This window comes from Chiloscyllium punctatum, chromosome 37 (assembly GCF_047496795.1).
Source record: "Chiloscyllium punctatum isolate Juve2018m chromosome 37, sChiPun1.3, whole genome shotgun sequence".
Lineage (NCBI taxonomy): Eukaryota > Metazoa > Chordata > Chondrichthyes > Orectolobiformes > Hemiscylliidae > Chiloscyllium > Chiloscyllium punctatum.
Window position 1 is genome coordinate 31,286,193 of NC_092775.1, and position 14,666 is coordinate 31,300,858.

Genomic DNA, 14,666 nt, shown 5'->3' on the forward strand with positions numbered 1-14,666 from the left:
TCCAACATTGACAATATAAAAGTAGGTATGAGGGCTTGTTGTGGTGAGGTCAGAAAGTATTGAACAAAAGCTTGGAAGATGGACTTTATCATAGGAAAATGGGAGGTCATGTGCTTGGGTAAGAAGAATGAAAAGGCAGATTGTTATTTAAATACACAAAAAGGGATCAGAGTATCCTTGTGCATAAAATGCAAGAGGTTGGCATTTATCTGCATCAGTCAATTAAAAAAGACAAATATAATTTTGGCCGTTATTCCTAAGGGGTTGAAGTTTAAAGAATAGGGAAATCATTTTATGTTGTGCAGACTGTTAGCGAGACCGCACCTGGAGTATTGTGTACATTATTTGAAAAAGGATATACTGGCATTGGACGCAGTTCAAAAGCGATTCACTAGGCTTTTTCCTGGGATGAAATGGTTGACATATTAAGAAAGGCTCAACATTTAGGCCTTTATTCATTAGCATTTAGAACAATGAGGGGTGATAGCATTGAAATATACAAGATAATGATGGGATTTGACGGGATAGATATTGGGAAGATGAACACACTCGCAGTGAAATCACAATTTCGGCACCAAATCTACCTGTTGTTCTGTAGCTCACTTAAAACTTGAGATGAAAAGGAATTTCTTCTACAGGGTAGTGAATATCTAGAGTTCTCTACCTTAAAAAGCTGTGGAGGACAGATCATGGAAAATACTTGCAGGGGAGCTCGATTTTTGAAATATCAGAGTTGATGGTTGTGCTCAGCTGGCACGAGAGAGAGACATGAGGATCTGGGGCAGATCAGCCATGATTCTGTTTTGAAAGGTGGGGCAGGCAGCAGGGGCGGAATGGCTGACTCCTGCTCCTATTTCTTATGTTCTTTTCAATTGGTGTTTTTGTGTTCCATTTTTTTTCCATACAAGATTCTGAGTGCAGCATGTTTTAATTTGTAAACCTACATACAACCTAGGGCTTGTATATTTGTTATACAATGCAGAAAACTAATCCTCTGGACTAAGTATATGCAGGCCCTCGCTGTTTACATTTCTGAATGAAAATCTGAAAAGTTGTAGCTTAAAACCTTTTTCAATTTGGCATTGCTGGCAGAAGATATTAAATATTAACTATGATAATGAGTGAAGCAAATATTTACCACCCCCATATAGTTCTACGTAGGCTTTACTCCATTTTCCTTAACTGAGCCTTGTTCTTTTCAACCACCCTGTCAGTAGGATGCACATTGTTATAACAAGCCATTTGGCTGACTCCCAAGTAGCATGTTACAGCAGGAGTCTACCATATTTAGTTACATGAACAATTAGATCACTGGCTTGTATGAGCCCTGTTCGTTCTGTCGTGCTAAGATTGTGGGCGAAAAGCCTGCATTAGAAAAAGTATCCAATCCAAAAAAATGTCTTTTTACCTCCTGAGTATTCAGAGTAGTATTCAGGATTTTGAAAAGCAACTTACTTTTATTAAGGTGTGTAAAACAAAAACACCAGCATAAACTGTAGCTTGTGGGTTAATGTTGTTGAATTAGTGTTTTGCTGCCTATGATTTCTGAAAGCTGCAACATTGAAGACCAAGGCTTTAAAATTGTATCTTTTACTTTCTGAGAAGTGACAGATGTGCATAATTTATCTGGCTACATGTGCTGATTGCCCACTGAATTGCCCTGAAATTAATAACCACTCTGTGCAGTTCACTTTCATTTGCAATGAGGAGCGAAATGACAGTATGCTCTGGATAGTAAAAATGGTGGAGTCCACAGGCTGAAATGATGTATACCAGAACAGCACAAGTTATTTAACTGTAACTTTCACTGGATTTGATCTACCTCTGTATGAAGTATGTTAGCACAATAATGGTGCAAAAACATGTCAGTTTTTTTTTTAAAAGTTCCAACCCAATATAACTTAATTTTAGGCTGTGAAGCAATTTCAAAATTTGAATGGTGGAATTATACACTTTATATTATTGCTTTTCTTTCTTTAATTATAATGCCTGTTTAGCCTTTGAATGTAGCATCTATAAAATAAATAATTCCCACAGTAGGAGCATTGGCTACAACTTATCTTTTGGTAGAGGCTTTGAGTGGAGCATATACACTTTGTCCGGTGAAGTAGAAAAAACTGACGGGCAGGCAACCCAGCAACTCTGAACATTCCAGCCTTTAGTTACAGGGCAAGATTGACTAAGCACTGAGAGTAACTTGGCTGCCTGCCATTTCAGTCAGAAAATGCAGGACCTAAAATGAAGGAAGGAAACCTATAGGAGGAACGTCTTTTTTTTAATAAACTGGATAGGGTGTTAATCTCAGTTGTGTTCAAACCTAATTGTTTAGTTTCCTGTAGATTTGGTAAACATGTAACTCTGAAACTATATAATGTAGCTGCAGGGCAAAAGAAGAATTAAAAATAGACCTAAAACATTAACACTGGCGTGAGCATCATTATTTTTAATAGTTTTAATTTAATAGTTGTATTTTTGTTTCTCTGAAATCTTTACAGATTTTCTTCTCAAAATTTATGACCATCTGTAAGATGATGGAGTACAGTTTCATAGGCACCAAAAAACAAATAACCATTGTTTATATGTAAACTTAAACCAAGAGTCAACAGGCTATTGTATGGTGAAACTGTGAAGAATACTGCATCCAAAATGCTGATTATGTGCACATGTATTTTTCAACAGGCAACTAGGATTAGCAGCTGTTATGTTTCTGCTTCCCTCCCTCCGGGAAGCTGAGGAACCCAAAAATCGGTTGTGAGAAGTACTGCCTTCTACTGTGGTTAATTAATCACAGACCTTAATGTCTACAAGGCTTAGCAACATCATTGTTATATTTATACACTCTGTTATTGTGGTGAAGTTTAGTAATTGAAAATTGTATAACTGAAAGGTTACTGAGCTTCATTCACACTTCTCACAGATATGATCTATAATAAGTTAAAAGAAATATCTTGAATTTCATCATGTATTTAAGGCATTCCAAAATGAGGTACAGCCCATTTTTGTTAAAGCTGACATAATTGTCAGGTTGGAAAATTCATAATGCAATTTGTGCATAGCCAATACTTAACAAACAACAAATCAACAAATGACCAAGTAATCCATGTTTGATAAAGTTGTTTAAGGAAACGTTGTTTGGGATACCAAGAAAAGTCTCCTGTTTTCAAAGAGTGGCTGTTGTATACAGGTCGGAATCTAGGGAGCCTTTATTTATTACCCTCTCTGAAAGATAGCATTTGCAACAATGCTGTACTCCCTCAGTTTTCCACTGGAGTGTAAATTTAGAATATATACTGAATATGTATTTATAGGGTCATCCCGGCCCATATCCCTCCAAACCCTTCCTATTCATATACCCATCCAAATGCCTTTTAAATGTTGGAATTGTACTAGCCTCCACTACTTCCTCTGGCAGCTCATTACATACCCGTATCACCCTCTGTGTGGAAAAAGTTGCCCCTTAGAATATAACCAGAGTGAATTTTGAAACTGAGGCATAACTGGTACCAACTTATCAAACCTAATACTGAGTTACTCTTTATATTAAATTTTTAAAAAGCAGCAGCAAAGTTTGACACTTTGAAATCAGTTTATAAGGAATAATGGGTTTACAGATTAGGAGAGGCAATGAGGCGTTGGCCATATCAGCATAGTTGGTGACCTACTGAGATGCAAAAGAGACGCTTGCATGGTCATGACAGGCTGAGGTCGCAAAAGGTTAATACATGAAGAGCACCACCAAGGATAGAAGTTGTGGCATTGACTCCTGATCTCTCTTGTTCATGTGTAGAAATTAAGCTGAATTAGGTAGAATTAGGCTGTTTGTAAACAAGGCTACTTACTTCGAAACATAGGCAACAATGCAATTTGTATGAGGGAATCCATGTGTGCGATTCAAGGAAGTATCAAAACATATATGTTTGGATGGAGGAGTTAGATTTGAATATCTCTCGTGCAAGTCTCTCCTTTGCATCTCTGTGGGTCACCAACTATGTTGTATATGGTCAACACCTCATTGCCTCTCCTAATCTGTAAACCCATTATTCCTTATAACCTGATTTCAAAGTGCCAAATTTTGCTGCTGCCTTTTTAAAATTTAATATAAAGAGTAACTCAGTACTTGATTTGATCCAAGTATTAGGTTTGATAATCTGGTACCAGTCGTGCCTCAGATTCAAGATTCACTTTGGATATATTCTAAATACATATTCAGCACAATTCTAAATTTACACTCCAGTGGAGTATTGAGAGAATGCAGCATTGTTGTAAGCTCTATCTTTCAGAGAAGGTAATAAATAAAGGCTCTCTAGATTCTGAGGTGTATAGAACAACCACTCTTTGAAAAGAGGAGACTTTTCTTGATATCCTAAATGATAGTTCTGAAGCAGAACTGGAAAGGTTCAAATTGTTGTCATAAGAATGGAGAGAACAAAAAGGAAAAATTAAGTTATATTTGTAAAGATCTCATTGTTTCGTCAAAGAGGGAGGATGTGAGTCATTAGGTTATACTGCACCTGGTAAATAGTTGAAACTTAACATCTGTTGTAGAACCTGTGGTAGTGGTAAACCTGTTAATTCTGTTGGCAGCAGAAAATGATTAAGAATTCCATGGTACATTGTAAGAATTTTAGCAAGGCAGGGAATAGTTAAAATAGCGAATGTTAACATACATAATTTTCATTTTTACAGAGTGCTACCATGTGACTGCTGAAGAGAGGTAATACAATACATTTTAAGACATAATTAAGACATTAAAGGTTAATTGGGTTGAGGGACATGGTGACTATTTTGGGGTGCTAAAAGAAAATGGTAAGTATAACATGAGCTTGTGATTCATAACTCTGAAGTTTATAAGATTTTGAATTATAGGCTAACTGGTTGCCATTGTTGTTTGAAAACGAGATGTTGAAAAGAAATGTTATGCTTGCTACTTATAGCCACTAGGAAACTGGTGGGGTTGGAATCTTGGCACAGTTTTCAAAGATTGCGATCATGCTTCTCTAACCTGATTAAGTTTTTTTTTGAGGAAGTAATCATGAGCCATGGTAGTCCTTGAGGTAATAGTGTTGCTGTGATCTTTTAAGAAAAGGAATTCCAGATATTGACCCAGTAATAACAAGTATTTTGTGTTCAAATCATAATGTTCCATGATTTGAAGAAGATAGTGTTCCCATGATGTTTGGTCCTTTTAGATGGCAGTTGTGGCAGCTGACTAAGAATGACAAAAGTAAGGCCCCTAATAATAATTATAGAAGTGAAAATATCATGGTGATGGAGCAAACCAATATTTTTAGTAGCAGAGATGCTAATCAAAGCTCTTCTTCATTGTGTTGATTTCTTGTGTCGTCTGTGCTTTGGACATTTGACTGGTTTTTACATTAAGAACACTTCATCCAAACGCTCTTGTCAGTGAGGCAGACAGAGGCATATAGAGTTAGTTTGCAGTTCAAGTTGATGTTGTGGTTGTGTTCGCCGAGCTGGGAATTTGTGTTGCAGACGTTTCGTCCCCTGTCTAGGTGACATCCTGAGTACTTGGGAGCCTCCTGTGAAGCACTTCTTTGGTGATGTTTCCTCCGGCATTTATAGTGATTTGTATCTGCCGCTTCCAGTTGTCAGTTCCAGCTGTCTGCTGCAGTGGCCAGTATATTGGGTCCAGGTCGATGTGCTTATTGATTGAATCTGTTTAATCAATAAGCACATTGACCTGGACCCAATATACTGGCCACTGCAGCGGATAGCTGGAACTGACAACTGGAAGCGGCAGATACAAATCACTATAAATGCCGGAGGAAACATCACCACAGAAGCGCTTCACAGGATGCTCCCAAGCGCTGAGGATGTCCCCTAGACAAGGGACGAAACGTCTGCAACACAAATTCCCAGCTCGGCAAACACAACCACAACAACAAGCACCCGAGCTACAAATCTTCGCACAAACTTTGAGTTCAAATTGATTTTATGAACAAAATATTCCTTATTAAAAACACTAAGCATTTCCCAAATTCCCATAATATTTACTCTGTCCATATCTATCTTTCTGAGGATATTGTCCACAATGATCCAAGTATTTGAGCTGGGTTGTTGGAATCTTCCTCTCCAATGTTACATTCGCTTGGTACCACAAAGATGGATCTTCTCCTGGGTCATCTTACGTTGCCCGCATGGTCTTGCTGCAAATCTTCCATGAGGGGGTGACTTCAAGATGTGTTTTTATTCCTTTGCTCCGGACTTTCCTGAATGTTCTGTGGCATTTGGCCAATAGGGTCATGAGTGGAATTGAGACCATCTAGTGGGGTGGTGCCAACACCTTCACCATGCCAGGAAGGTGTAAAGTGCATGTTTCTTAGGTAGTTTTTTGTTTACTCCTGGGACACGTGCGTTGCTGGCTGGCCAGCATTTATTGCCTATCTTCATTGTCCTTGAAGATGGTGATGAGCTGCGTTCTTACACCATTGAAGTCTACGTGCTGTAGGTTAACCCACAATGCCATTAGGAAGGGAATTTCAGGATTTTCACCTAGTAACGGAAGGAATGGCAATATCTTTCAGAGTCAGTGGGTTGGAGGGGAACTTGCAGGTGGTGACATTCTGATGTCTTTGTCTTTGTTCCTCAAGATCAAAATGGTCATGGGTTTGGAAAGTGCTTTCTAATGATCTTTGAATTTCTGTTCAGCTACTGGAAGTCAAGGTGCCAGAAAGTCTGATTTGGAGGTGCTGGTGTTGGACTGGGGTGTAGAAAGTTAAAAATCACACAACACCAGGTTATATTCAAACAAGATTATTTGGAAGCACTAGCTTTCGGGGGGCTGCTCCTTCATCAGGTGGTTGTGGAGTATAAGATCGTAGAACACAGAATTTATAGCAAATGTTTACGGTATGATGTCACTGAAATTATATATTGGTTGTTTGTTAAGTCTCTCATCTTTTAGAATGGGCACTTGGTTTCAATCCTTTCAGAAAGTCTGATATTTCTCCAATTCACAACCCTCAAGTTGGTTGTAATTGATTCCACCTGAACCTTTGTGACCTCTTTGACCTTGGTCTCCACTGTTTTCTGTAGCGATAACTGATGGATCCTGTTAATTTAGTTTGGCCAATATTTTGTCAGGCCTGATTTCTGACTTTGGATCAATTTAGAATATCCTATTTTGGGTCCCCTGATGCTTGACCTCCTGATTTCTTGAATACTTTGTTGTGCCTGTATCTATCCAGGCAAGTGGTGAATATTCTGTGACTCTTTTTTTGATTGGAATTGGTAGTCAAAAAAGAAGACTGAAATGTACAAAATAAGAGGCCATTCAGTTCATCGAGCCTGCTCTGCCATTCAATATGATCATGGCTGATCATCCAACTCAGTTGTCTGGTTTTGCTTTCTCCCCATACCCTTCGATCCCTTTCGCTGTAAAAAAAAACTATATCTAACTCCTTCCTGAAAGCATTCAATGTTTTATCCTCAACTACTTTCCAAGCAGAGAATTCTACAGGTTTACACGCTGTGGGTAAAGAAATCTCTCCTCATCTCAATCCCAAATGGCATAACCCATATTGTTAAACTGTGACCCCTAGCTCTGGACCCTCCATTCATCAGGAACATCCTTCCTACATTTACCCTGTTTAGTCCTGTTAGAATGTTCCAAGGTTCTGTGAGATTCCTCCCCTGCCTCCGCCTCCATTCCTCTAATCTCCAGAGAATGAATCAGTTAGGATTACAATCTCTTCAATCTCTCTCCATACATCAGTCTTGCCACATCAGGAATCAGTCTAGTATTTTTTGCACACTCTCCCCATTATGGGAACATTGTTTCTGAAATGGTTCTTGTTGCACAGCAGATCAACCCACCTCCCCCCACCCCCCCACCCCCCAAATGTTAAGCAGGTAGCCCAGACCCTAACTTTTTTCTTATTGTTACAGGTAGGTGTGAAGTGAGTGATCCAGATGTGATGCCACTGGTCAAACTATTTGATGTTAAGCAAAGTACAATTTATTTAAGCACTGTTTAAACACTAAAGAAACAAAAATAGGAATTTAGAATAACCTGACTATTGGAAAACTTAACTGAATAATAGATACAGTACCTATTACTAATTAACTGTTCCAATATAGTAACACCACATAAACACACCCCTTGGCAAAATGACAAGTTCGGACACAAGTTCTTACATGTAGTTCTCCAATCCAGAAGGAAACAATAGCAAGAGATTTCACAGCAAGTAGCAGCAAGGAGTCATTCACTTGCAACTCTTCTCAGACCCCAAAACACCTTCTGATGCTACTGCTTAAAAAAAAACTTGAAAGCCTGATCTGTGGGAGCTGGCCACACCCAATCAGGCTGCTTACATTGTTCCAACTGGTTTTAAAAACTTTATGGGCCTCACACGCCAGTTACTCTAGTTCTGGTAGACTGCTTGGCGCTTCTGCCTTTGCATCCTGTCTTCCAAAAAAAAAATCAGGACAAAATAACCTTTTAAAGTGACATCATCATCACTGTTCCAAACTTGCTGGCACTTACCCACGGAAGTAGACCTACAAAGACCAGATCAAAGACGACCGTGTTCTAGAAGAACTTTTTATTGTGGTTGTTGTTTATGATTTTCATTAATGATTTTGATAAGCACATTAATGAAATCATCCACTCATCTACAGATGATACAACAATACCTAAAAGAGCTGGATTTTAGACAAATAGTCTAATTTAGATAAAGAAAGAGAATAGGCCCAATTATGACAAACATTCTTCAATGTGGAAAGTACAATGTTATACATCAGTGTCTGGGATTCCCAAGTGCAGCGATACTTGCTAAAAAGAAAATTATAAAACAGGAGAGTCAATTGGAGGTTCTAGCTTATACATTGTTGAAGATTCGCAGAAATGACATGAATTTAACTGTTGTATTGACACTGCTGATATGTCACTGAAACTGACAACAACTTTGGGAATCTGAGCATGCACAAAATCATGTTGAAGTTCAGAAGCCGCAGTCTGTCGTCTTCCTTGGGGCATGATATAAGGATTTCCACAATTTGCAATCTCTCTTGCAATCATAAAATGAGGAAGAGTTCCACTTTCATGCTGTTAATTTTGCTGTAAAATCCTCCATAAAAATTACTTTTTGAAAGGGTGTAAATGGGTTTTTAATGGTCTACTAACTTCATAGTTATTACTAAATACTAGTCTTGAAAAGCTAATTCAGATTTCTGGAGTGCCACATTTCTCCAGTTTTTTTTTAACAAAAACTAAAATCTTTAGTTTACTTTTTTTTGAGTTTTACATTTATTTCATTATCTGAGCACTTAAATAAAATGAAGGATCTTAAGTTGCTGTTTTACTGTGAAAGGATACTTTGGTATGACTGGCTGCTCACCTTGCATGCTGATAACACTGCTGCTATGGACAAAGACATCCCCTTTATCTAGTGTTCAATTTTAAAACAACTTCTTTTTTAAAAAAAAAAGTGAAGCTAGGTAATTTGTGGATGGACCTTTTGTGTGAAGTTTTATTTCCCCCGAGCACAGTAGTGAACATCACTGCAAAATTTGGACCAGTATGGTGAGGCCTTTGGGAAATAAAATGTTGTTTTGAATTGTATGGCTTGTATAATATGATTAGTTTTATCATACCGAGTTTGTACAAGGTTTTGTTAGACTAGCAGTTAGGGTAGCATGTTCATCCTTGATCCAATGACCATTAGCAGTTTTGAGCCTGTTGATTAAAGTATAAACGAGAACAACTAAAATACCAAATCATGAGCCTTTCTTGTCAGGATATGTTTAAACAGTTGGAGCTATTTTTATAGAGAAAAATTGTCATGGGGAGATGCATTGAGATGGCAAGAAACTTTGGGACGTATGTAAAGAACACACAAACAAGTAATTAGTTAGATTAGAGTTCAGAAATTATTTTTTCTCCCAGAGTTGTTGTCCTCTAGGATAGTTTTCCAGCCTATATGACAAGTATAAATTTTCACGACTTTTTAAAAAACAAAACCAAATGCTCCTGAGAAAGGAGACCATTTTAAAGATATTGATTAATTGAGAATAATCAGCATTGTAGGTATATTGATTTCTTGCAGCTTTGCTTTGTGGTCTTGGGGAGTTGAACAAGACTCTTTCTGTAATTGAGTTTAAGCTTATTTCATTTCCCGGATGATTATATGACTAAAGTGGTGGGAAGTAGTGGCACGAGGTAATGTCACTGGGATTGTAATCCAGAACTTCAGGCTATTGTTTTGGGGACATACAGATTAGATTAGATTAGATTAGATTACTTACAGTGTGGAAACAGGCCCTTCGGCCCAACAAGTCCACACCGCCCCGCCGAAGCGTGCGTACCCACCTATACCCCTACATCTATATCGATCCCTTACCTAACACTACGGGCAATTTAGCATGGCCAATTCACCTGACCTGCACATCTTTGGACTGTGGGAGGAAACAAGAGCACCCGGAGGAAACCCACGCAGACACTGGGAGAACGTGCAAACTCCACACAGTCAGTCACCTGAGGCGGGAATTGAACCCGGGTCTCCGGCGCTGTGAGGCAGCAGTGCTAACCACTGTGCCACCGTGCTGCCCACAATTTAGCATGGCCAATTCACCTGACGTTAGAGTTCCACTTGGCAGATGGGAAATTTCAATTCAATTAATAAAACTTAGTCCAGTGGCAACCATGCAACCATGATCAGTTTGTAAAAACTTGTCAGATTGGCTGATTTCTTTTTGGGCAACAAATCAGCTTTCTTTACCCAATCTGGCCTGCAAGTGACTCAGCAGCATTGTTGACTCTGAGGTGGCCTAATAAGCTACTTAGTTGTATTGAAACCGTAACAAGACCTAAAGCAAGGAATGAAACTGAACAGACCACCTTAACACACTTTCAAAATCATGCCTTGCAGACTTCTTCATCACTGTAAGCATAGGGGAATCTCAAACTATGGGACATAGAGTCATAGAGATACACAGCGCGGAAACAGATCCTTCGGTCCAACTCGTCCATGTCGACCAGATATCTCCACCTAATCTAGTCCCATTTTGTCAGCACCCAGCTCATACCCCTCTAAACCCTTCCTATTCATATACCCATCCAGATGCCTTTTAAATGTTGCAAGTGTACCAGCCTCCACCAATTCCTCATTGTAAGGGAATAAGGAACATCCATTTAAAAATTAGGCAAAGCCATTTCTTCTCTTGGGGCAGTGAATGTCCACAATTCTCTACACCAGAGGGGTATGGAAGTAAGATTGTTTAAATTATTTAAAGAGAGATTTTTGAAAGCTGGAGTAGTTGAAGTTCTGATAGCTGACAGGAAAGAGGAGTTGAGGCCTGAAACAGAGCAGACATGATCGTGTGCACGTGTTCTAATCAACCTGTTCAGAGATGATATTACCTATATCTGAAGCAGGTGGGATATATACCTTAGTCTCCTGGTTCAAAGGCAGGTGAAATAACTTCTGTCAAAGTGGTATCCCATCAGAGTTCACCCTTCCACTTATAGGTGGAGAGTCCTTGACACTGATCCAGCTTTCTTAGTGAACAGGATGTCTGATAATCATGTTTTTTTCTGTGCACAAATCTTTATTCAATTTCCACCACCAGGAAGATAGGAAAACACTCGGGTGGCCAGTGACAAGCAGTGCCCTTCACATCAAAGGGCAATGCTGTGTGATCAGTGAAGGGGAGGGCAGGGATTAAATCAAACTAGAGTTGGAGGGGGAAATAATGCACTCCACTCCCTGCGGCACCCACCTCTCCCTGAACAACTCCAGAGTGTTGGTGGACACCACGTGCTCCTTCTCCAAGGACACCCGGGCCCTAATGTAACCGCGGAAGAGGGGCAGGCAGTTGGCCCTAACGACCCCCTCCACGGCCCGCTGCCTTGACCTGTTGATGGCTAGTTTGGCCAGGCCCAGGAGCAGACCCACGAAGAGGTCTTCAGACCTGCCCTCCCTCCTCCGTACCGGGTGCCCGAAGATCAGGAGCGTGGGACTGAAGTGCAACCAAAAGCAGAGGAGGAGGTTTTTGAGAAAATCGAAAGGGAGTGCAAACTCCCACACCTAATATACACGTGGTCCACAAGCAGTTGGGCTGGGAGTCCGTGAACCACCGCAATCTGCGGTTGCATGGGTCTGCTGCGTGTAGCACCCTCCACCCAGATGCTCGAGAGAAAGGGGGAGGACTCCCGCGTAGAGCCCTCCACTGGGGATCCCCACCACCCAGTGGCAAATGGGCACGCCAAGGCGTGTCCGGACGGTGGATGAGGGAGAAGAGGTGGACGGTGTGCAGCAGCAGTCTATATAGGGCCCGTCTTTTTACCCCCTGAAAGGGAACAAAATTAAAATTCCGGAGGCAGCTCAGGTTGTGGGGCACAGGCTCCCGCAGGAAGTACGGGACCTTGGGGCCAATGTGAAATTCCGTCCGGGCTGGGGTGAGCGCGGACGGGATCCCAGTGCACACCTGAGAGTGCACCAGTTGGAGGACAATGTCGGGTCCGAGCTCCGCCGTTTTAAGGCGTTGAATGGTGGTGGCCACGTACTGGACATCTACCACTGCCCTGCTCGCTATGTCCTGCGGCAGCATCCAGCCCAGGCACCCAGCACGTCCCCGACCCTGGTCACCCTCGCTGCCACGGCCCTCCCCTCCGACAGCCACTCGAACCCGCGAGTACGGAGGTGCGGATTCCTGAGCAATGGCTCCCTGACGACAGCCGCTACACCTGCCGGAGGGTAGGCTCGGCGCGATTCGACCATGTTCCAGACAGTGATCAGGTCCTGATAAAAGACAGGCAGCGTCTTGAGGGCGACCTCCAAACTGTCATGGTCAACGAACAGGAGCTGCATGTTGTAGTTGAGGTTACGCACCTGGCGGAAAGAATACGTCGCCAGGGCGCACCACCTAGGTGGAGGCTCGACGTAAAGGTATCGCTGCAAGGTCTGAAGGCGGAACGTTGCGAACTGGGTGCGGACGCACACCAACGACTGACTGCCCTCCTCAATAGGGAGACTCCGAACCTGCGCAGCGACCCAGTGCATCTTTTTGTCCCAGAAGAAGTCCACCAACATTCTCTGGATGTCAGCGACAAAGCCAGGAGGAGGGACCAAAGTGACCAGCTGGTCCCACAGCATGGCGGCCACCAGCTGGTTTATGACCAGCACTCGACTCCTGTAAGATAGCAGATAATCATGTTCTTATCTGTTAGCCAGGGCTTCCTGACTGTGTCTGTTACTGTGGTCCAATCAGGGAATTCTTCCGTGAGGTCTACCTGGCTGACCTTGTTACGATCTCTACATCTTCACATCCCCACCCTGAGTCCAACAATGTAGGTGTTTTTTTTTTTAAATACTGCTCCTCCTGCAGCGTTTTAGCACCATGTCAGGTTCTTCCAACTCTGATACAGGCAGAATGTAATGCACAGTAGCTTGCCTCTTGCACCCTGAACATCTCGGAAAAAATTCACTCTCTTCTCAAGGCAGTAAAGATGTCGTGGTGACGGCATCTGCCGTGTCCATCTCAGATTCCAAGATAACTTCAACACTTGATGAAGAGGGAAAAACTTCAGATTCTGGAACAGTCAGGAAGGCTGTTGAGACACCAGCATGTTTTGCTCCCACATTGTTTGAGTGTGCACCTTTCATGTGACCCATGTGCATATTCGGGACAGTTGCACCTACCTGAACTTTATACATCACTGGACCTGACCTTGCGTTGACCATGCCTCTTACCCATTCAGGGCCAATCCTGTGGTTCCTACACCAAACTTTTGAAATAAAACTGTCTCTCCAGCTTAGTGGAGTCTTGTGGCCATTGTGGGTAATCATAGCAAGCTGAAAGGTAATTAAAGGTAGCTGATAAATACTGATTTAGTTAGTGTTATTCATATATTCTATGAATGAATGATAGAAAATTAAATTTTGCATGTTGTCTGAATGGGATGGGCTTGATGGCGGCCAGGTAATCATTTTATCTGAATGATAAATGTATGTGATGTTACATGAAAAATCCACATAATTTTCAATATTGGAATGTTATTTTTCAAAATAGAGTTCCATAACCACTCAGTGAATGTGAGTTTTTGAATGCTGAGTTGAAACAACCCATAAGGCAGCTTGAAGCAGGTTTTGGGATGGTGGGGAAAGCTGAAGATTCATCAGCTGCACCAGAAATGTTGAAGGAGCTATTTTTAGTAATTTTTTGAGAAGTGGGTCTTTTTTCAAAGGTGGCCAGGGGAGGTATGGCCAAAACTATCTTTGTGGAAACCATAGAGCATTCTTGTTGAACCTGGTCCCACAAATCAAAGATGGAGAGTTAGAAAATTTGGACTGTTCTGCAGTTAATATGCTCTGATTGCTTCAGTCTGGTGGGGAAACAGCTGTAGTCACCCTGCTCAGGCTCAGTTTAAAACTACAGTGAGACCCCCAGTTAGGCAATCAAATCTTAACATGCATTTGTAGAGGGGAACCCCGCCAGATTTTTGCAATAGAAGAGATCACTGTTTGTTTGATTAAAATGTGATTATTTTTGCCATGAAAAGCTTTGCATTTCAATAATATTTTCTGTTGTTGTTTGCAGTGGATTTGATTATGAAATTATAGTGATTGATGACGGAAGTCCTGATGGGACACTTGAGGTTGCCAAACAGTTGGAAATGATTTATGGATCCGATAAAATTGTAAGTA

At 41.1% G+C, this 14,666-nt stretch overlaps 1 protein-coding gene across 3 annotated transcripts in view; it reads left to right on the forward strand.

The window, feature by feature from the left end:
- The window catches only part of dpm1 (dolichyl-phosphate mannosyltransferase subunit 1, catalytic), a 97,888-nt gene that overhangs the window by 19,304 nt on the left and 63,918 nt on the right, over positions 1 to 14,666 (forward strand). For 2 of the 3 annotated variants that reach the window (XM_072556536.1, XM_072556537.1), the window contains exon 3: positions 14,560 to 14,659. In XM_072556536.1, coding sequence (XP_072412637.1) covers positions 14,560 to 14,659 — 100 coding nt within the window. Of the gene's footprint in view, positions 1 to 4,686; positions 4,715 to 14,559; positions 14,660 to 14,666 lie in introns of all 3 variants that reach the window. The other variant, XM_072556535.1, reaches the window with a different exon arrangement.